The 22,011-nt window shown below is 38.7% G+C and overlaps 2 protein-coding genes across 3 annotated transcripts in view; both read right to left on the bottom strand.

The window, feature by feature from the left end:
- LOC102297995 (zinc finger protein 99) overlaps positions 1 to 22,011 on the bottom strand; it is a gene marked incomplete at both ends in the record, with an annotated part of 370,247 nt that overhangs the window by 215,540 nt on the left and 132,696 nt on the right.
- Positions 1 to 22,011, bottom strand: part of LOC102297688 (sodium channel protein type 4 subunit alpha) — a 279,846-nt gene that overhangs the window by 177,138 nt on the left and 80,697 nt on the right. The window contains exons 7-8 of one of the 2 annotated variants that reach the window (XM_005946550.2): positions 16,481 to 16,572; positions 12,134 to 12,376 (exon numbers count right to left, since the gene is read on the bottom strand). In XM_005946550.2, coding sequence (XP_005946612.1) covers positions 12,134 to 12,376; positions 16,481 to 16,572 — 335 coding nt within the window. Of the gene's footprint in view, positions 1 to 12,133; positions 12,377 to 15,514; positions 15,607 to 16,480; positions 16,573 to 22,011 lie in introns of both variants that reach the window. The other variant, XM_014341435.2, reaches the window with a different exon arrangement.

Here is a 22,011-nt window from a genome sequence, read left to right as displayed (position 1 = left end):
TAAGGCTTGCGAGACCTTTACAGCAAGAGACAAACCTTTGCAGAAAGAATATTAAACTTTTTTGTGAAGCTAGTTTCAGCCATGTGTTCACAGAGGAAAAACAAACGTCAGACTGTATAAAAACTGGGTTTGTAATTGTGCTAAAGTATGAGATATTTTTAAGAATGTGTTGTGTCGTCTCCTGTTGGAGGGAAATGGTGATGTTGACGCTGCTAAATGGAATTCAGGGACCATTTATTTTGTAATTTAGACCAGTCTTATTCCTAATGTGGCATGTCAGAATATTTTTGGTGCTTGTCATCAGTCGAGGTTGATTTCCCCGAACCCTAAAGTGGACCTGCTCTGCTGTTCTTAATTTCCTGCCATACACTGTACTGTTAAAATGATGGATGCTGATAGTAAATATGTGAAACTGTTACATGATGACGTCAGAATACACAGAAATAAGCCCTATGAGCCAAAACTTCATGCTTCTCTAAATGCTCAGTTTCAGCATGCAGCAACTTACAGGTTGGAAAAATGAAGCAAACAAGGAAGTGCCAAAAAACTGCAATTTCTCTAAAGTCCACTTGAAACACCAGCAGTGACTCAATGCCCACAGACTGCCATGTTAATGTTACAGCAGAAATAAACAGGTTACAATCTGATACAAAAATGGCTTTGTCACCTATGCATAGTTTCTCATTTCATGACGACTCTTACCTCCGTGAATTTTATTATAACGCCACCTGGATACTAGTATTAGGGGTGTGGTCACTCTTCCTGACAGAGGTCATCTATGTTTAGCATGTCCTTTATGTTTCCATGTTTTCTTTGTTTCATTTATGTCTGCTCATTTGCGTTTTTCCTGTTTTGCTTTTGATTTGATTGAATTTTCTCTTTCTTCTTGTTTTGAGTTTTATTGTTTTGATCATCTCCACCTGTGTTTTGTTCCCCGCCGGTCTCCACCCCTCTGTCCTCCAAGTATATGAATGTCTTCTCCTTTGTTTTGTTTGAGTCTGTTGTTCACCATCATGTTTGTCCTGGTTTCTAACCTGTTCCCTGTTTGTTTCCATGGACCTCAGTTTAGTTCTTTCTTCCTTCTGTTTGGACACACTTATCCTGCCTATTCTCTGCACAGGTTTGTTTTTTTATATCTGTTCAATAGAACTTCTTACTGGATCATGGATTTGGATTCCTATCTCACTACATTAGACATATTATAGTAATTTTAATGTTTGTCTGGAACAGCTCTCTCTTGCAAATGAGACATTGGGTTTCAGTGGGACTACTTGTAAAAATAAAGATTAAATTCCACTTGAAAATAGATTAAATATGTTCATTTAAAATCATAACATTCCAAAAATCAACATGTGGTGACACGACATCTACATCGGTCTCTTATATTCCACCTCTGTGTCATGTTTATTTATTTATTTAATTATTTTTGATACTGCACAACATTAGTTAATCATTTTGAAATCACTTTTGTCAGGTAACCATGAGAACTGAGGTCACAAAAACCAATGAGCTGCATGATTAATCTGCACACATTTGTGCTACAATAAGCTAGCTCCTCATAAAAACTTGAAATGTTCAAACTTCATCAGGATTCAGGTGAGCTCCGTCAACTCGTCCTGACTGTTTTGTGTCGGTGGAAGTTTGTGCTCACCTCCCACTCACTTCTGTCTGTCTGTGCTACAGCACGATCAATAAACTCATCAAACTCAGATTGTGTGTTTTGGCGTGGTTAGACAGAGTCTGAGCGGGAGGTGGTAAAACCATAACCATTACAGCAAACACAGTTTGCTGAGCAGTTATTCAACACTTAGATCTGACCACAAGCCATTTCCAAGTACATTAATACACTTTAACGTCATCACATGAAGTACTTCGGGTGTTCCTTTGTGCCAGACACGCTTGAGAACAAAAGTATCCGTCATAACAAGCTCAAAAGCTTTTAATGCAAGTCTGCAGGAGGAAAACAAGCACTTCTTAACTTTAGCTGTGGTTTGAGGATACAGCAGTCCCTCCTGACGATGGAATTAATGTATTTAACCTTTACCATTCCTCTTCTAAACAAGAGGACTCACTGAAGAACATAGCTTAGAAATATCTGTGAGCTTGAGGAATCAAACAAACCCTTAAAAAAATAACATAATGTTGGTGCCAAGTAGATAAGTGTTATACAAACACATGGATTAGCCACAGGGACCCGCTGATTTGTAAAGTACCAGACTGAAGCCTCAACTATAGCTTTGCCACTGCCATCTGTCCTAGAAGCGTCATGGTCCTGGGTGACCCAGCGTTTAGGGTTTATCTGTATGATGATGATGATTTAAGTTCAAGCTTTGTACAGTTTAGTCTTGAGTTTAGTTCTTTTAGTCTCTCTGAGTTTATTTGTATTTCAGATTCATTGTTCCTGTCTGTTAAGTTCCTTTTGTGTCTTTGTCTCATCCCTGCGTCTCCTCTGAGAGTCAGTCATGTGCTTTATTTATGTCCTCTGTCATGTCTCTCTTTATTCCCTCTATGTGTCATGTTGGTTCTTCCTTCTGTTCATGTATGCCTCGCTCTCTCCATCTTTCTCCTCTACCATGTCAGTCTTCCATGTGTCCTATTGTCTTCCCACGTCAAGTTGTGTGTCTTAGTCTACGTCTCAGTGGGTTTTCTGTCTTATTTTGATAGTCCTTGGCTCATATGCTTGTGTTTAGTTTTGCTTCCCCTGGCTCTGTGTCTAATTGTTCCAGCTGTGTTTCCCAGCCGTCTCTACTGTACTAATCACCTGTCTGTGTATATTGTGTCAGTTCTTCTTTGTCTTTTGGCAGAACATCAGTTCACCTCCCCCCATATTCACAGTGGATTTTCCCAGTCTAGTTTTGGTTAGTGTAAGCCTTCATTGCCCTTTATTTTTGTATCATTGTCTGATCTTCTATCAGCCCTTAATAAACAGCTTGCATTTTGTTAAGATCAAATTCTGTCTGCTTTTGGGTCCTCTCTTCAGAAATGTGACAAGAATGTTGTAGAAAATTCTAGAATTTCACTCACCAAATCTGGAACACAGCGTTTTTTGACAATCTTTTAAAACAATTGAATGCACAGTCGTGTTATTTGTCAGATTGTTGCATTAAAAATACTTCCAAAAGGCACCAACAGTACAAACATGCTCAGCTAGCAGCCACCTGAATTGAATTGAATTGAACTTAGAAATACAAAAATCATCCCGGATACAGTTCCTATAAAGACAAACTAGCTAGAGACCAAAACTGATGTTTGCCATAAGCTGTAAACATGCTTATTTCTGCTGGGAGTCTATGAAGACTGACTCACTTTCGAATCCAGGTTCAAGTGGGCATTAGAGGAACTGCAGGTCCTTGCAGGTCTGTCAGCAGCAGCTCCTACATTTTTACTGTTTTCAAATGCAAGACAAAGACCAAAATCTTCGATAAAATCCCAACAAACAGCATTCAGAGCTTTCACACAAGAGAAACAAGGGGTGTGGTGGAGAAAGAAGGTGTACTGCTGTTCACACACTCCTAACATAGACAGTGTCATTAAACTGGACTCATATTTTAATTTTCACCAGCAAATTCTGGATATAAACCACTTCATTGCAAACAGAATCACTGTTATCAGACAGGTAATGTAAAATTACAAAGTGCTTTCCCTTGAGTTCATATTAAAAACTCAACAACTGCATTTTAACAAGTACAATCTTCCTTTTTTTAAACCGTAAACCACGCTGACAGCACTGACCTTTGAGGGAATGTGGACCTGGGGAGCCACAGATGGAGAATGCCATTTTATTAGTAGCTTCATTCCATCAAATTTTACCTTACCCTCTTTGCTGTGCTGATACAATTTCACACAACCCACAATAGACAGACACTCTTGCAAAACCCAGCAGTACAGTAGTCAGCATGTCCCCTGCACCAACAGTTTAACAAAGAGCACGAATTCGTTTTGCCATTCTGGTTTTTGCTGTTGCACGAAAGGTAAGTGTCACAGTAAACCTGTGTCTGTAGAATATGTCATGGAAAGCGATATTTCAGCATGCAACCAAGGCCAAACATCTGAAAATGTGATGTCCTCGTTTTATTTTGCGCCACATCAAGTCTACAGAGGTAGTTTTTGTTTGGTCATTAATGCAAATATCTAATCAGCCAATCACAAGACAGCAACTGAATGCATTTATGTGGACATGGTCAAGACGACTTACTGAAGTTATAACTGAGCATCAGTTGGAGTGTGGCATGATGACTGGTGCCAGACAGCCTGGTCTGAGTATTTCAGAACCTGCTGATCTGCTGACATTTTCCCACATAACCACCTCTATGATGGCACAAAGAAAAAAAAGCAGCAAGAGTCAGTTTTCTGGGGGGAAAATGCACCATGTCTGACCCTTTGGACACACGGCTGGCTTTAGGTTGTTTACATTTTCATTGCTTAAACAGGAAAACCATTTTGTTGTTGGGGTTTGGTGGTTTGCTTGTCTGGAAACATATATCAGAGTAGCAGCAGTTGTACTTTTATTGTGAAAAGCTGCTCCTCTGCGAGCCGAGCAGGGAAACTGTGCCGTGAGTAACTCTGTAGAGAAATAGTGACCTTAAATGCTGGCTTGACATTTTAATCCATTTGCCTTACGAGAACAACTGTACAGGATGCTCATCTTTTATTCAACACATAATTCAGGCCACACTCATTTAACTCTGGCCATTAAAAGCGATTACATAACATTGTAAAAGAAAGGACTAAACAGGAGGTCATTTTCTTCAATCCAGTCCCACAGCCAAAGGTGTAACACCTGTGTTTGTTTCACAGCATTAGGCTTCACAGTTCTGACGTACCACAGGTTTTGTTTTTCATATTCTCTGCTGGCTTATGTAACAGCTTTTATTTTTTATATTACTGAATTCCACCAATTTTTTCATTAGTTTTGTTATTTTACTTTCACCTCCACTTGTAAGTATCGATCAAAGCGTTTGAAAACCATTTTAGTGTTTCTGGAATGAAAATTTCTAAAACTGAACTAACTAGAAAAAAATACTGTAGTTGTAGAATTTGAAATAAGAAATATGTTTAGTTCATTGTCAGGTTAAATTTTCTGCAAAATCAGCCCGATTAAATTTCTTTACATCTTTTTTGAGAGTGTGATATTTACGTGAGTGCAAATGAAGCATTAGTATTGTACTACCTGTTCTGAACGTCTTACATTAATATTGGCAAAGTACTAAGTACTAGCCACAAATAGCCACAAATTTTCACATCTTCAAATGTATTTACATCATAGCGATCTGTCAGGACAAGCAAGGCAAGCAGTGCTTTCCCTGTGAAATCCAAATATAGGCGATTAACACGTACCAAAGGCAAATCATTTCTCTCTTTGCAGCTCCAAACATTCTACCATCGCCTATTTAAATTAATTCTGTAAATTATCACCATTATGTGGCCTCAGTTGTCTGTGGAAGCTAGCGTAACTATGGAGCCCTTGCAAACTTTAGTTTCTGTCATTTTCCATCTATGTTAAAGTCTGCGGCTGGTAAAAACGCAAAAACCAGCAGTTTCTGTGCTTACCGATCAGACAAGAGATCATTCATATTTACTTATATTGTCAATAACCTCTTTAGTCTTTGATAGGAGGCTAACAGGAGACCAGTATGCTAGAGAAGCTAACCCTGACTTTGCTTTCCCTGCTCTGAGATCAGTTATAATCTTTTCATTACACTAGCAAAAGCTCACACTATGGTCAACGATGTGTATGTACACATAACATAAATGTAAAGTTGCTATTCTTTTTGAGATTAGCCACGAAGGAGAATAAATATAATTTTAAGGACTTTGAGTTTTATAAAAATAACCAACTAAATATCCAGCTGCACTATGCAGTCATCTCTTTTCTTAGGTTTATGTAAACATGAAGAAAATGGATGGTTTGGTTTTGGAAAAGGTATGGCGTAACATGCCACATATTTTAAAGAGATAAAAGACTCCTTAAAAAAAAAATCAATCGCGCCTTTTTACAGGCTTTATTGTGGAAATACTGTTCTGGGGACCAACGGAGCTATTACGCAGTTTTCCATGAGGCCAGGACGTCTTATAGCATTTCCCTGAGAGTTTTCAGCAAAACAAAAAGAAGCTGGTGGACCCTAAGAAGCAGTGTTTAAACACCTTAAAACAAACAAACCTTGACTTGTCAAAGAGAAACAAAGCATTTTAGCATTTCAGTCTACAAAGACGACAAAAGCCTTGTTCTTCTTTCCATGACAGTGGCTGCGCACATGCAAACTTTCTCCTTTCGGCAAACAAACAGGTTGTGTGGCGCTTGTGTTTGCCTCTGACCGTGTCTGACCGCCGCAGCACCAAAGGCACTTAAGCTTTTTAGGATCGCAGCCATTCATTTGTTATCAAGTACATCTGAGAGACTGCATCCCGGCTCGCCAACAAAAAACACTTCTGAAGTCTGGAGTGCTTTTGTTCACGGGTTCAAAGTAACCGCGAGGCCTTTTACGCAACACTTAAGATTAGCCACTGAAGCATTTTATTCTCACACAAAGCAGATAGGAGCAGTCATTACCTGAAGTTCATCGTTCAGATTCCACACTCCCCCCATATGTATGCATATTAGCCTACGATCTGACATTTAATAAAGGTTTTTTTTTCTGAGCGACCCCCATCTGGGAAGATTTCACTGAGCTGCAGGAACTTGGAAAATTGTCTCTGTGGGATATTGAGAGAGTGGGCTTAATTTCATTTCTTTTTAAAACTCGAGAACTGCAAATTACTCTGTCAAGTCTAAACACACGTCCACCCTCCCCCCGTCCTTTTTTTCATCTGCAAGAGATAAATTTACAGGAAGAAAACCTGCAGGTATGACACAAGAGTTATTGGTCAAAGTGAATTAGACTGTTAATCTGCTGATGCATGAAGGAAAGGGATCAGATGGTGATTCATTTATACTTCCATCCATCCATCAAACGCTCTGTTCACTTTGCCGTGGAACAAGTGGAGCTAAAAGTTTGCTTTGTTTACAGTGATCAGCATAAAAATTGTTTTCTTTGGGTTTGAAAACGCGCATTCATTTTCTTTTCTCGTCACTTTCTTAAAAGAAACTTGAGACTGAGCCTTGACAGGGATAAAAAGAAGAAGGGGGCGTCTGCCAAAGAAATAACCTATTATTTTGTTCTTTTTAACCTTTTTTAACCTTTCTTTTTCTTGCAAATGAAATTTGGATTGATGACTCATTGCTCTCCAAAACGCTTATGAAAGTAAACTTTCTTAGCGATCTCAACGTTTCCAGTTCAACAAAAGTGCCAGACCTCTGACATAAATAAGACACAGACTCATTACTAAACTATATATCATATAAAAGTTTTGGACAAGCTTGTGAAAAACACATGGGTTTGCCTATGCGCTCGATTGCAATTATTCCATTTGTTGTGAAAGCCATGAATGTGTTCTCCGATTAAGGGACATCTTTCCATTTTTCTCTCATTTCTGCCCGTTTGATGAATTTTAACAAAATTTATTAAATGCACATTTTAAAAAAGGCCTTAAAGTAATTAGTTGATGTCAGGAGATAATGAGACTAAAACACCTACAACGTCCACATCATGAGGTTGGAGCTGCTGCTGATAGGATGGTGTAAGCAGACTTATTAGGGTGGATGTACTAGTCAGCAGGGCTGAGAATAAGTGAAATACACAGGGTCTTCAGATGTCAATTTTAACACCACATGGAGATGTTATGCTTCCTGTATGAAGCAGCAGTGAAATAGATCTTACATGATGCCAGTTGAAATGAATTTATTGAAGCACCGGGGACGTCTGCTGCCGTCAGACAGCTCTGACCAGACAGAACAAACAAAGCTTAATGGGAAATATTTAGCACCGAGACCATCCGCCATTGATCTCCCACCAAGGGCTGTTTTCAGATCAGCTGAACGTGCTGAGCTTTATCGCCGCTGCCTCGGCTCTCGGGTTTCACAGCCGCTTTTAGAGGTCGATATGGGAGCCTGTAGGGGACATTTGTTTGACGTGATGGATGGCAAAGCAGACTGGAAATGAATAAATAGGCAGCACATTAGAGATAGGCAGCACCGTCCTGACAAACAGGCTAAAAGTTGACTTGATTTTGGCAGTTTTGCTCTTTATGCTGGCTCATGTAGAAGAAAGTAAAAGGAAATGCAATTAATGCATTGCATTAAAAATAGCTTTGCATCTTTAAAGAAAGCCTAGAGCGTTTACATAAGGCCTCACTGGCTGGCGTGTCTGTCCATGTTTTTTATGTGAACATTAAACTGTAGGTAGGTATGAAAGCAGGAGCCACACCCAGATGCCCTTTTTAACTGTGAGTAATTTAGATTTTTTTTTTTTAAATTGTATAAATGACATTTCATTACTACAGACGTCAGAACTGTGTGGCTGATCTAAAAAAAGCATATCTGCTGAGGAAGAACTGAGTCTAAAACGAAAACAATTAGACAGATGTTTGATTTCTAATGAAAAATGATTAATTTGAAATCATTAAATCTGGTTTAAAATAATTTCTGTTAAGCTGAAAGTAAAGCACACCATGTGCCAGTTACATTTAAACACATAGTTTGGTTTACTTGCATTAAACTTATTAATGCATAACAGTGGATTTTTAGGGGCATGGCTTCTTTGACTGACAGGTGCATCGTGACACAGGCGGTTGTAGCTGCACAGTGGCTAATTACATATTTTGTGTACGTTGGTGTATTTTGGTCTCACTGAGCAGCAAAGACAGCGTGCAGCTCAGGTTAAGTGTTTCGTATCGGCTCAAATTGTGGTCATAAATATTTTGTACTTGTAAATCAGTTTTGTGTGTGTAAAAAGAATTTGTGTGTGGACTTAGCCAAAAAATACGTGTGAAACTCTGCACTCAAGTTTCAAGTTACAAGTACGAATTTTGACCCTAGTCTTCTTCCTTTCATCTGATTGGTCAATGTCATGTCAATCACAAATTTATCCAATCAGAGAACAGATGGGTTTCACTGTCGGCGGGGCACTTTTTTTGAACTGCAGGTCCTTGAAGGGTGATACAGTTTGAAGCTGGAGGATCTCTATATAAATATCCAATAGCAGCTAGGTCCCCTAACTTTCAGCGGCTGTTGAAAGGATAAAGTTGTGCTATATCAGTGGTTAGAAATACCATTATTACTTTAGGATTAGTTTAACACAAAGTCAGGGCTGTGGCTCACAGTGTGCAGCAAAAAAGTCCTTTCACATCGGGCTCTATGTCCTCTACAAGAGTTTCTGTTTTTTTATCTTCAAATATTCAAGAAAAACATGTTTTGCTAATTCATCACAAAGAAAGCTTTGTAACTATCCCCACTAGTGAAGACTGTGTCATTCCCACAACACTGCCCGCCCTCACCCCCGAGGTCCACAGCGCTGTTGAAAAGGCGCTGGAGGTCCCTGTATTAAGCAGGTAAACCTGTGACACAAAAATCACCAAACTCGGACAAACCACAGACTGTTTTCCTTCATGGTGATGAAGGAAAACTCTGGGCTGGCATGTAAAAGAGCATTTATTCCCTTCAAGGACCTGAAGCTCCATACTGCACCCCTCCAACAGCCAAACCCAGCTGTTCTCTGATTGGATTGTTAAACTTGTGATTGACATGACATTGGCCAATCAGATGAAAGGAAGAAAAATAGGGTCAAAATTCTTCTTAGTCTTGTATGTGTAAAAAGTCTTTTTACACATACAAGACTGATTAACAAGTACAAAATATTTATGACCACAATTTGAGCCCTCAGCTTGTCTCTGTGTGGGTTTTGTGGCTGCGTGTGATGTATGGAAGTCCACACAATGTGTGTTATGACATGACTGGCACATGCCCTCTCTGTGTGTGTAAAGTGCCCAGTCGGACGGGCTGAACACATCCATGATGGTCTGTGTGTCTCTTCACTGACGTCAGTTGTAACTACAGCAGCAACATGACATTGTCCAGTCCCGTTAAGAAACAGCAGTCGCCACGGCAGCATGACACACGCTTACACCACCCCTCTCTCCAGAACATACTACAAGCAGGTGACCGTCTCATCTTCCAGCCAACAAGTGATTTTGGTGTTTGCAATGTCCTTTTATTTATTTATTTATTGCAATTTTTTTTTTGCAGTAAACCACAGATACCAGGATTTAAAACTCTTGAGCCCCCTGTGGTGTCCCCAGCAGGCCACAGAAATGTTTATCTATTTATATGCAAATGGTACAGAGCCCCCGTGGTGACATGGAAAAAATATTATTGCATGGCAGCAAGTTAATAAAGCAGGAATGTAAAAATCTCGCCACAAGATGAAGAATTTGTGGTGTGTAGAGGACACTGGGTGAGCTGTGGGGCTATCATGTACAAAGCATGGACAAATTTGATTTCTTCTCAATTCATTTAAAACTTGAGATGAATTCTAATGATGTTTCTAAATGAGGTCCACCAGCTCAGAGACGGGCTGCTCCTGTGCTTCCCTGGAAAAACCCCACACTTCCTGAAGTGCATTGGACATTTTCTGCACAGTACAGTAGATGGTATAGACTGCAGACGTAGCTTCTGGATTTAAGAAGTGAAGCTAACTACTGCTACCAGGTGACAATACCTGTTTTTCCAAAAAGTTGAGTTTATGGTCTCAGTTATTCATTTTGGATCATATTGAATAAAATATAAACTCGATTTTGTATCAGAGAGGAGGTTTATCCAAGCGATGTTGTCAATCAAAAGTCCTGAGCCAATGACAATGTGGTTTTAACAGGCATATCCACCCCTGGATCATTACATCTGGGCTCAAAACACCAAGATGGTGAGTCCAAATTGGACTGCACTCACCAGTGCGTAACATTATGGTGGCTTTATCCATTTTCCACTTTTGAAACATTGTTCTAGCTCTAACAAAGTTAGATTACTGGAACAAAAGGAGCCCACCCTGACCGAGCACTGCATTCTTAAGTCATACAGACTGATCTTCAAAGATGGAGTTGACAAGTTGACATTTCCATTTTCACTCACAGAGAATCCAAAAGTACTGATACGTTCAAATCGTTTAACACGGAAACCCTTTCTGACCATAGAGTTCATAGACCCTCAATGAGGTAATATTCCTTAATATAAACAAAACTTGGTTGGGGTGTAGTACTGGTAACAGCCACTGGTATGTATAGCTCTCTTACGTGTTTAGTTAGAGTGTTTAGATAACAAGCATATAAAACATACAAGCATATAAAAAGTGAAACAAATGCAAAGTAAAATATGGCATATACTAATTAACAAATTTAGACAATACAACAAAAACCTTAGTGGAAGCCAACGTTATGTTTAAGGCTTCAAATTCAATGAGGTATAAAGTGTATTTAACTTTAAATATTTCTAAATAATATTCCATATTCAGGATCTGTCTAAACGCCGGAAATTGTAAAAAGCGTATTTGGAGGTGTTTATGTAGTAAGCATTGAAGCTGAGACAGAGAAAGGCACACAGGTAAACTGGACTGTATTTAGTATGACATCATAGGTAAAAATATACCAATGCTGTTTCCCAAGTAAAACATTCAGAATGTATAGATGCCTGGTACAACTGAACAAGGCTCCCATCAGTATATTACAATTTACGGGCAGAAACAGAAACAGCTTTAACCGGTTTCAGAATAAAAAGAAAAATGCCACAAGCTATAAAGAGTTAAAGGTTCGTGGTCTGATCTGTTGAGCACAAAGGGAAGCTGGATGCAGTCATCCAAATATGTTATTTTAAACCCAAACCCAATATGCATAATTAAGACACAATCCAAGGGAGACCAATGGACAACCAGACACAGAGTTCCTTCAATCTTTCACAACAGATATCCATCAAAAGCTTTCTGAAGAAACTTTTTCAGTCTCATCTAAAGCTCCAAGACACCATGTCCACACAAGCCCTGATTAACAAGAGGTCTTAGCTCTAACCCAAAGGTTGGGGTGATACAGACTCCAGATGGTCAGAAGTTGGTTCCACGTCACGTTTTACCCCCTAGTATCAATTTCTTCAGTAATGACACAAGAGATGAACTTTCTATTTTCTAACTAATTGCACCAGTGCAACAAATTAAATTAAACATCTTTATGTGAAAATCAATCAAGCAACTTGTTCGTTCACTTATTAAATGCTCACCTTCATCTTCGGTGAAGTCTTTGATTGAGGCCCAGGTCTTGTTGTTGCAGTAGAAGGAGGTGTTGGCTGGCAAGGTGTCATTGAAGCAGTGTGCCGTGCTCCGCACACACTTCTGCCGCAAATTTCCCATGAAGAGCTGCAGGCCAATAAGTGCAAAGACACTGAGGCAGAAGACCGTGAGGATCATCACGTCAGCGAGCTTCTTCACCGACTGGATTAAAGCCCCAACGATGGTCTTCAGTCCTGAGGGACCGCCGCGGGCGCAGGGATGCAGAAAGGGTTAATATTTGAATAAGTCTTTGAGAACTGGTGTAACTGGTCTATGAATGGCGGGTATGTTGAAACCTGCTAACTTGATGAAGATGGCAGCCAGCTTAAATGACATGATCAAAGCAGTATGCCTTCAAATATTTAACTTCAACCTCTCAGAGGTCCAAATACGTCTAAGGTATGAGTCTATATGAGATTAATGGCTCTTTGAAAATTGCAAAGAGGGGATTTTCTCCAAACAGTTCCTTATTGTCAATTGTGACTTGGAGTGTAAAGGTTGTTTTGTTTTTGTTTTTATGCATAGGCAAGGTACAAAAGTAAAACTAAACGACAGCCATCTTTATGCATGAAGGTGGAAAAAATAAATCAATTAACTGAAAGCATAAAAAATGCAAATACTTCATTCCTGTTAGGTGAAAACCTGAAAATATTCCTTCAGATGACAATAATCTAAAATATTTTGTAAAAGTTTTAGTCAATCATTGTTAAATTTTGGGGGAAACAGTCAGGTTTTCACCCATGAGCAGCTGATGAAGAAAAGTCACTGTAGGCTAATAATCACCATCAAAATACAGCAAAACAGACCACAAACTCCCCCATCTAATACTACGATAACAACACTAACACACACATGAACACATGGTAAAAACAGCAGGAACAAAAACACACAAAGGGTGCAGACAAGTCGACTGTTATCAGCCAAGTCTTACCAAAGAAACCACCAGTTTCTTATAGATTTTTAAATCACCTCTTAGCACTTTTTTGACTCAGTTCTTTCATTAGAAACAGACAGCTCAAATAGGTTTTCTATTACTTTTTTACTTTATATTCAAAGATTTTGTCTCACAGAATAGCTTTTGTTTGTTAACATGGAGGTGTCTGTAAACTAATGAAAAGTGGGATTAGATAAAGCTAAGCTGCAGTTCTGACATGCTGTCATGGTGCTATTACTTTACTAAAGTTATAACATGTGATTAAACACTGTTATAACATAGCCACTAACATGGCACGAGAATATTTTCATCACATGTTAACAATGCTGTTAGCACTGCATGCTAACATGCACAGTGGAAACATACAGAGGCTAGCCAGCAGGACATCTGAATAACCGACTGCACAGTTTGCATATTAATTTGTGTCTTTGTGGACATAAACTGGTGTCTCCTGAAGTGTGCTGGGAATGTTTAAGTGACGTAGATATCTCCTAAGTGCATTAGCAAAGAATGTTGCTATGTTCCCCGACCTTTTATGTGTCATGGCTACTCATTTTAAGCTTTTTGTGTGTAATTTTAGACCAACAAAAGTAAAAAGTGCAAGTCCCTAACACATAAAACAACTCGTTGTCTTATTAATACAGTGTTTCCTAATATCAGACTGCTGCTTTTTCCTTCATAGGCTGAAACAAAAACAGCAGAACAGGTTAGGGGAGATTATGTCAGCTGTATCTGGCAAGCATAAACTCCATAAGCAACTTGATCAAAAAATGGGTAGCCATTTTTTTGGATAGTCAGCATTTTCACTAAAAAAGATTTGGTCTTTACAGATAGGTCATATTTACTGGAATAGCGTAAAAAGCTTAATTAGCAGGTTTGTTTTCCACTGCAGAAACCAGCAGGTGAGCAAATATGTTCTTCAGCGTGGGTACTTCTGAAAACCCCTGGAAAAACAGTTGGATGGGTCTCAGTGCTGATTGGCTGAACTCAAAGAGTACACCTGCCCTCTCAATGGCCTTTTTAAGCAGCAATCTTCTCTCAAAGAAGGTGCTTGCACATGCACCACAACAATAGTGGCATTCAGTTTCAGAGATCTGTAGTTATAGCAACAACTTATGGCAAACTTTTGATCAACTTAAACCTAACCAAGGCATTTCAATATATAATCCCAACTTTGTTTTAATGATAATTAGTAATCACTAAAACTTCTGTCAGATTCTTGAGTTCAACTTAGATCTCTGATATCAACAGAGAAATAACTCACTCGACCACCAACCTCTCCAGATTTATTTTGTCCTTTAAAAGTGTTATTTTGTGTACAGGAACAAATTTTTAGGTTTGAGGCTGGACAGACAAACGCTTTTGTCCAGGAACACAAATAATCCCCCTGGAAATTTTATGGCCACAAGACCCCATCAAGTAGTGAATCTGGTGAATTTTCCACAGCAAAAGCAACAGAGGGGGTGAAGGGACACACCAGGTGGTCAGTTCTGTATCTGTTTGTCCCACTTTGTGTGTTATTCAAATTTCTGCAGTGGAAAAAGAATTACTTACACTCTATCCTCCTTATCACAGGATCAGAATATTATCCCAGTTGCTCACATGATGACATATCTTCCATTTTAGTTTATTAACTTATGTGCATGTAGGATTATTATCCTACATTTATTGCAGGATTTAGCACTGACATGATGTTACTGAGCAAGCATTTAGTGTACTTCTACGAGGTACAATCATAAAGTTTTGCAACTTTATGGAAAAAATGAACTTTCAAAAATCACAACTGATTTAAATTAGACCTTTAACCTTTTTCAGGTAGTCCCTTAGTGTGACTCTGGACCACTCCCAGCATGTCTACTGCCCTACAATCTGAATTGGTTTATGGGAAGAGGACAAAGTTTCAGGGAGCTGTGGTCTTCTGGGGAATGCTAATTTGGATAACAGCTGGTGGAAGTCCAGAGGTGCACAAGGGTATGGCCTTGAAGGTACGCTCAACCAAATTTAAATCAGGTAGGGTCTTTTGAGTCTTGTAAAAGTTCGTGATCACACCTTGTAGACAATAGTTGTGTTTTCTAAAGCTAAGTATGAATTTATGCTGATTTGTATGGTGAAGCATTAAATATTGGAAGTCCTTTCTCCTGTGCCATTACTTGACTCATGGCCAAGAGCTGTTTCTGTTTGCTAAGCCTCTGTTTTCCACTCACAACCAATTACCATAAAAACCTTGGTGCTTCCTCCTGCATACTACCTCTGTTTACTTTGTTAAAGTGGTTGTTATGAAGTAGAGAGCTATCAGTAGGTAGTATGCGGGATGAGATTTCAAACACAGCCACTTAGTGCTTCCAGCAGATTGGGAGGAGTGCGTTTGGTATTCACTCCCCTGCATTCGTGGTCTCACCTGGGATGACAGAGATGGTTTTGAGCGCTCGCAGCACCCTGAACGTCCTTAAGGCTGACACATTACCCAGGTCCACAAACTCAGTCACATATCTGCAACAAGCCGGGAGACAAAAGCACAAAAACAGACACACACAGAAGGGTATGACCACACTGAAAAGCAAGCCAGCACAGAGGGATAGAAAGGTGGAGATACAGCGAGAGACAGAAATAGATACAGTAGAGACAGGCCAGGTCGGATGGCAACACTGGAGGGTCAAGCCAGAGACTCGACTGTTAAGAAGGGGAAATCAGGTATTCAAAGCTATGGATTTGGATGTAAACTGGAGAAAAGGCAACTCAGTCAAGCACTTTAATATTTTAATGCCTGTAAGGTTTTTTTTTTTTTTTACATAGTATTTTTGGGTATCCACATAGTAAACTTTAACTGATAAATAGTTACATTTTAAATGTCAGAGTGGTGTTTTCAACATCAGATACCAGGACCAAAAAAAATGCCTTTGGGTTGCTTTTGTCTAACTTCAAACATCAAATGTTCAGTTTTGTGCCAAAAAAGACAGAAATCCAGCAAACAGGACATGTTTTTAAGAGTTCATCATGAGAAATGCTTTTGTTTGTGTTTGGCTCTGGAATGGACACTGAATTAACCAGTTTAGTGCGTCAGATTTTTTTTAGCAAATATCCCAACTTGAAGGCATTTTGTTGCCATCGATTCTCCTGTTAACAAACTTTTAGACATATCTGATTTTTCCTTCTTTATTGTTCCTTTAATGCAGATCAGGTGATTGGACCTATGGTCCCCGATTGGGCAAGGAGTGGGAAGTGGGTGGGGTCTGGAGCTGCAAGACATGGCAGACATGGGACGAACAAGAGAGGACGTTCACAACGCGATTACGATTGTCTCCTAGTTTGTTTGTTTTATGTCTCTTGTCGCCCCCTGGTGGTGGTGGTGGTGGTGAGCCCTTACCTGGGATGACCGAGATAGTTTTCAGGGCTCTCAGCACTCTAAAGGTTCTCAGCGCCTGCAGGTTCCCTACTTTGATAAACTCTGTTAACAGCCTGTAGGGGGCAGTGTGATGGTTGTCAACAAACAACAAAGGAAGAGAAACACAACAAAGTCTGAAAATACTGCCGTGACTTTAAACCACCCAAAATTGACTTATTTGGAATATGTGAGCCCTACAGGTCATGCAGTCAAGGTGCACTGTTGCACACCTGTAAAGGAAAATTTTCAAAAAGTATTTTAAAAAAGTCAAGTATACAGGAAGTTTACGTTTTGGTTATGAATTTTCTAAACATCACATTATTCTGTGTTTAACCGTTACTTTTTTTAAAACTTTTTTTTAATCATAAGCCAGTCCTAAATGATCCACACTACATCCAAACAGTTGTGAAAAACTGTTATTATTACCTATTAAGTTTACCTGCTCTTAAAAAACAAAACAAATTACCTACATTTTAAGCTAAAATTCAGCTCAGAGTTATAGCTTAAAAGATCAGATATTCATTGATCAACATTTTCTAGCAGTTTCAAAAAAAAAAAAAAAAACACCCAAAAGAATTATGCAACTCAGTGTCATGACTTGCACTGACATGACTTGACTACAATACAACTGGCTACAGTTAGCACTGACTACAATTTCTTTAAATTGATACAGCCATATAAAAACATTTTTCCAGGACTCTATGTAGACTGGTGGAAAACCAAGAACACCACACAACTATTCAGAAGCTTGTAGAACCATCTTTAGCAGCAATAATGTTAAGCAATTGTTTCTGTATGACTTTATCAGTTTATCAAATGGTGGAGGAATTCTGACCCAGTCTTCTTCACAACACTGATGTAGCTCATTAAGGTTTGTGGCCATTACTTTGACCTTTGATGATCTGTCTGAGCATTTAAGCCAGGTTGAGGTCTGGACTATGGGCAGAAATCTGTGCCATCAGAAATTTAATTGGAATTGCTCGGATTGAATCTGAATTGTAACTTGAATAAATGCTTTTGAAAACTGAATTTGAATTAGCCTAATTTGAAATTCAATTTATTGGTTTGAAAATGATCATCACTAAATTGAAATTGAATTTTATATTTTGAAAATGAATTAATTTGCTTGGAAACCGTATTTTATCCTTTAAAGATTTAGCTCTCGAATAATTTCAGTTTCACTTCTCACCATTCAGTTTCAGTTCTACAATTCAGTTTCAGTTCTACAATTCAGTTTTTTGGGACTTACATCCGGTTCCGGTTCAAGCGCAGATTAATAGAACTGCATTTTACTAGCGGACCGAAAGTGTTACTGACGGGAATCTACAGCGTCTTGAGCTGAATTAAGACTTCAGAAGTCATTCGTCATGTCGAATGACCAGCGGATAAACTCTCAGGTTGGTAATAAATGTATTACATGTATAAGAACAAGCGTCATGTTAACAAATGATAGCCGTAAGGTAACTTTTATGCTTATTGTAGCTGTTAGCTGAAAACGCTAATTTAGCGTAGTTTGCCCTGAATTATGATCGACCGTTTCTAGTAGAATTCCAAAGTTGTCATCTTGGACCCTCTCAGAGTACCCCCTCTGTATGCTTGCAGAGACCCCTACAGTAGGGAAACATGCAAAACTGCCCAAACCTTTGTGTTTTAGCTTTATTTATGTCTTACACAGCATCCCAACTCTTTAGCTAACTTAATAACTTTAGCTCAAGTGAATAGTTAGTCTAACTGAAATTAGTTAGTCGAACTGAAACTGAATGGTGAGAAGTAAATCTGAAATTATTCGAGAGCTAAATTTTTTAAAGGATAAAATAGAGTTTCAAAGCAAATTAATTCATTTTCAAAATATAAAATTCAATTTCAATTTAGTGATGATCATTTTCAAACCAATAAATTGAATTTCAAATTAGGTTAATTCAAATTCAGTTTTTAAAAGTATTTATTCAAGTTACCATTCAGATTCAATCCGAGCAATTCAAATTCAAATCTAACTTATTCAAATTCAGTTTCTGATGGCACAGATTTCTGCCCATACTGGGCTTTCATTGGGTCATTGCACCACCTTGATTATTTTCTTTTTCAGCCATTCTGTTGTAGATGCCATGCTTGGAACGAGGTACCAGTTTTAGTCAAGCCTTAGGCATCAAATAGACGGCTTCACAATTGACTCTAGAATGCTTTGGTATACAGAAGACTTGATAGTTGACCCAACGACTGCAATGTCTCCAGATCATCACGCCTCCACTACCATGCTTTAGAGTTGGTGTTTGTACAAAGATGCTGCATTAGGTTTTCTCCAAATGAAGTGCTGTCTATTATAGCTTAACATCTCCACTTTGGTGTCATCTATCCAAAGGAGATTATTCAAAAGATTTTTGGTTTGTTCAAATCCAGCTTTGCAAAACTTTGTGGTCAGGTTGTGTTAACATACACCTGAACACTCCAGACCCGGAAACTGCCAAAACTTTGCAGTGTATTTGATTTAGAGGTGGGTTTTGATTATCGATTTATCGATTAAAATCGATTGTAGCTTGGATAACGTGATATCGATTCATTAAAATCCTGAATCGATTTTTTAATATGAATTTATTTTGCCCGAAAGTCCAGAATCTCAGGTTAAACCTCACAAAATTTCAACATCCACCAAACAGCTAAAACAGTGAATGAGAGCAGGAACACGGATTCTGCACAAAGACGTAAACACAAAGCGCTGACCTGCCGACGGATCAGAAGCAGTGAGATGTCGCCTTTCTCACCCGACGGCTCGTACGGGGACACGGTCGGGGCTGAAAGCCGACAGCTCGCTGATTCTGATGTTTCGGCAAAACACTGATTTTGTGTTTACGTCCTTTTTGCTCTGATTCTGAAGCTGCAGGTTTGATCTCTCTCCAAACAATATTGACTGAACCAGCAGCAAAAGAAGATCCAAACTACGCTTCACATAAACATCGTCATGAATTCACTCTGACTTTTGCTGTTTTGCTTCCACCACAATAAAATCACACTTCATGCACAGCTCTCTCTCTCTGTATTTAAAGAACAGTTTCCCTTCTAAAAATCTGTTTTCTGCATTATTCGCTTGCTTGTTACGCACCAGTCTACTGTTGTTTACAGCGCTGTCGGCCGCTGTTTTTTCCTTTTACTTACTAATTTGATTATCAGCACTTACTAAACTGCTAGCCATGGAGGGATTTTCCAAAAGTGTTGGTGATATAGACGGGTAACAGAAGACAATCCTGGATGACAAACGAGGAGTTTCAGGCATCTCAGCAACAGTATTTCCTTTGGTTTTTATACCTGTTAAAACTCGTCAATCCAATCAAGCTGCAGTCTACACAAGGTAAACTTAGAATAAAAGTGTTTTTTTTTTACTTTTACATCAACATCCACAGTATGAATCTCCTGGGGGAAAAAACTACTAAAATCTGCTCTTGCACTCGATATAAAACAAACATCAAATCTATAACAACAACCTAGAAAAAGAAGTTTCTAACAAGAGACATAAGCCACACCCAAGCTGTGAACGCCCTCTTTAGATCGAGTCAGACGAAGCCCTGAGAGCCAAAAGGCGCCAGGCAACAGCGGCCATTTTGGGCCCCCAGTTAGATCAAGACATTTGATACTCAGTTGCTACCGGCCCTCCATTACGGCTCATATTTCACCGGATTTGACTGTTAGGCTGACTGAATTACCAAGGAGGCGTCGAGAGGTGTGGCTGTCAGAACACGCCGTTTAGATGCAAGAAGTCACGACCAGCTGATGGAAGCAGTGGCAGCAGAGACACTTCACAATGGAGGGCTCAAAGAACCAGTTCAGACCTTATGTGAATGTACTTCATTGGTTGTTTTTTTGTTGTTGTTATTTTTGTTTGTTGTTTTGTTACTGTATCTTTTAAAAATTTAATCTTGAGAATATGAAATTAGATTAAATCCCTTCTTGCTCTGTTTCAAGTGATAGAAATGATGTGCGGGTAACACCACATCCCATTTTATTGAAAGGGATTATTTCCAGTTTTACCAAATCATAAAGAAAAATACCTAATATGACAAATGCTTTCCAGTTTTTTACAATTTATTCTTCTATTAAGTAGAAATAATAGAACACTGATCGATTTCTCATATTTGCTTCTGAAGACCAAAACATGATAACAGTAATAAATACTGGTAAATAAAGTATTGGCATTTTTTGTTGTCATGACAACACTATACAGACTAAAATGTAAAAAATAAAGATTTTTATTGTGTACGTTGAGATTTTAAGTGGTTATTAGCAGTTTTCCGAGATGATAAACTTTATACAGATTTTTTAAACTAAATGAACAAAAATATTTTATCTTATATATAAAATATTTCATTAAAAATGCATATGTGAACAGTATTTTTAATATAATGTTACCATTTAGATTTTTTTTTTAATATTTGGAAGCCTCAAATTCTCAGATTATTTAGCAGTTATAATATGGACCATAAAAACCTTCAGTTCCCTTTAATTTTCAAACAGATGTTTATTTAAAAAGGAACTTTTCACTGAACTCCTGCATCAGAAACGTTACTCTTCTCCTGTTTGCTCTTGTATCACAAGTGTGGACTACACAAAGTTCATTTTTACTGATCATAATTCTGATTTTTAAAGTACTGCCTGTAGTCCAGGTCTGTAATTTTAAGCCTTTATCTTTTTGTCTTTTCTCTAAATGCTCATCAACCGGCAACGTTTTCAACCTTTTTGTCTTTGCTGCAGAATTTGTTCCTCTTCCAGTGTGAATATCATTTTATACCTCTAGAATTTGCATCATTAAATCTGAGCTCCTCCATCTGTTTTGTGCTATAAAAGAGGAAAATTCTGCTTTAAATCTCACTCAGTTTCCACTGAAGAATGAAAGTAAGAGATCGTGTGATGGTGCTTGTTCAGCTCCATTAGTGCTTCGTTTCTTTACAGTAGTCATTTCAAATGTGTTTTAATTAAATCATGGATGATTTAGTGTGAGAAATGGATCAATACGACGTATCAAACGTTGCAGCTTTAATGCTGTGGAAATGACTGTGGAGTCTGCTGCTGCTGCCGGTGTGGTGATGGCAGACATTAACATGTCATTACTCTAGCAATATCAGTAACACAGGGGTGTGTGTGTGTGTGGGGGGTGATCCTGGTTACTATGGGAATCCTGACTCGATGGGAGGGGTCAAAAGCATCAATCAAAAAGTGTGTGTGTGTTTACTCACCATGACAGGGGCGGAGTGCTTGTGTGTGTGTTTATTGAGACATTTTGTGTGTGTGTGTATTAACATATGCACTTAACATGTTCTTCACTCTCAGTGTGTGTGTGTGTGTGTGTGTGTGTGTGTGTGTGTGTGTGTGCGTGTGTGTCATGTATGAAGAGGTGACTTATGTGTTCCTGTCCTGCTAAAGATCCATCTGACTGCAGGACATCCCTCAGTTCAAGGACATGCACCAATGACACTGTGTGTGTGTGTGTGTGTGTGTGTGTGTGTGTGTGTGTGTGTGTGTGTGTG

This window comes from Haplochromis burtoni, unplaced genomic scaffold, assembly GCF_018398535.1.
Source record: "Haplochromis burtoni strain Fernald_Lab_line unplaced genomic scaffold, NCSU_Asbu1 Contig_480, whole genome shotgun sequence".
Lineage (NCBI taxonomy): Eukaryota > Metazoa > Chordata > Actinopteri > Cichliformes > Cichlidae > Haplochromis > Haplochromis burtoni.
This window is presented reverse-complemented; position numbering and strand designations above follow the sequence as displayed.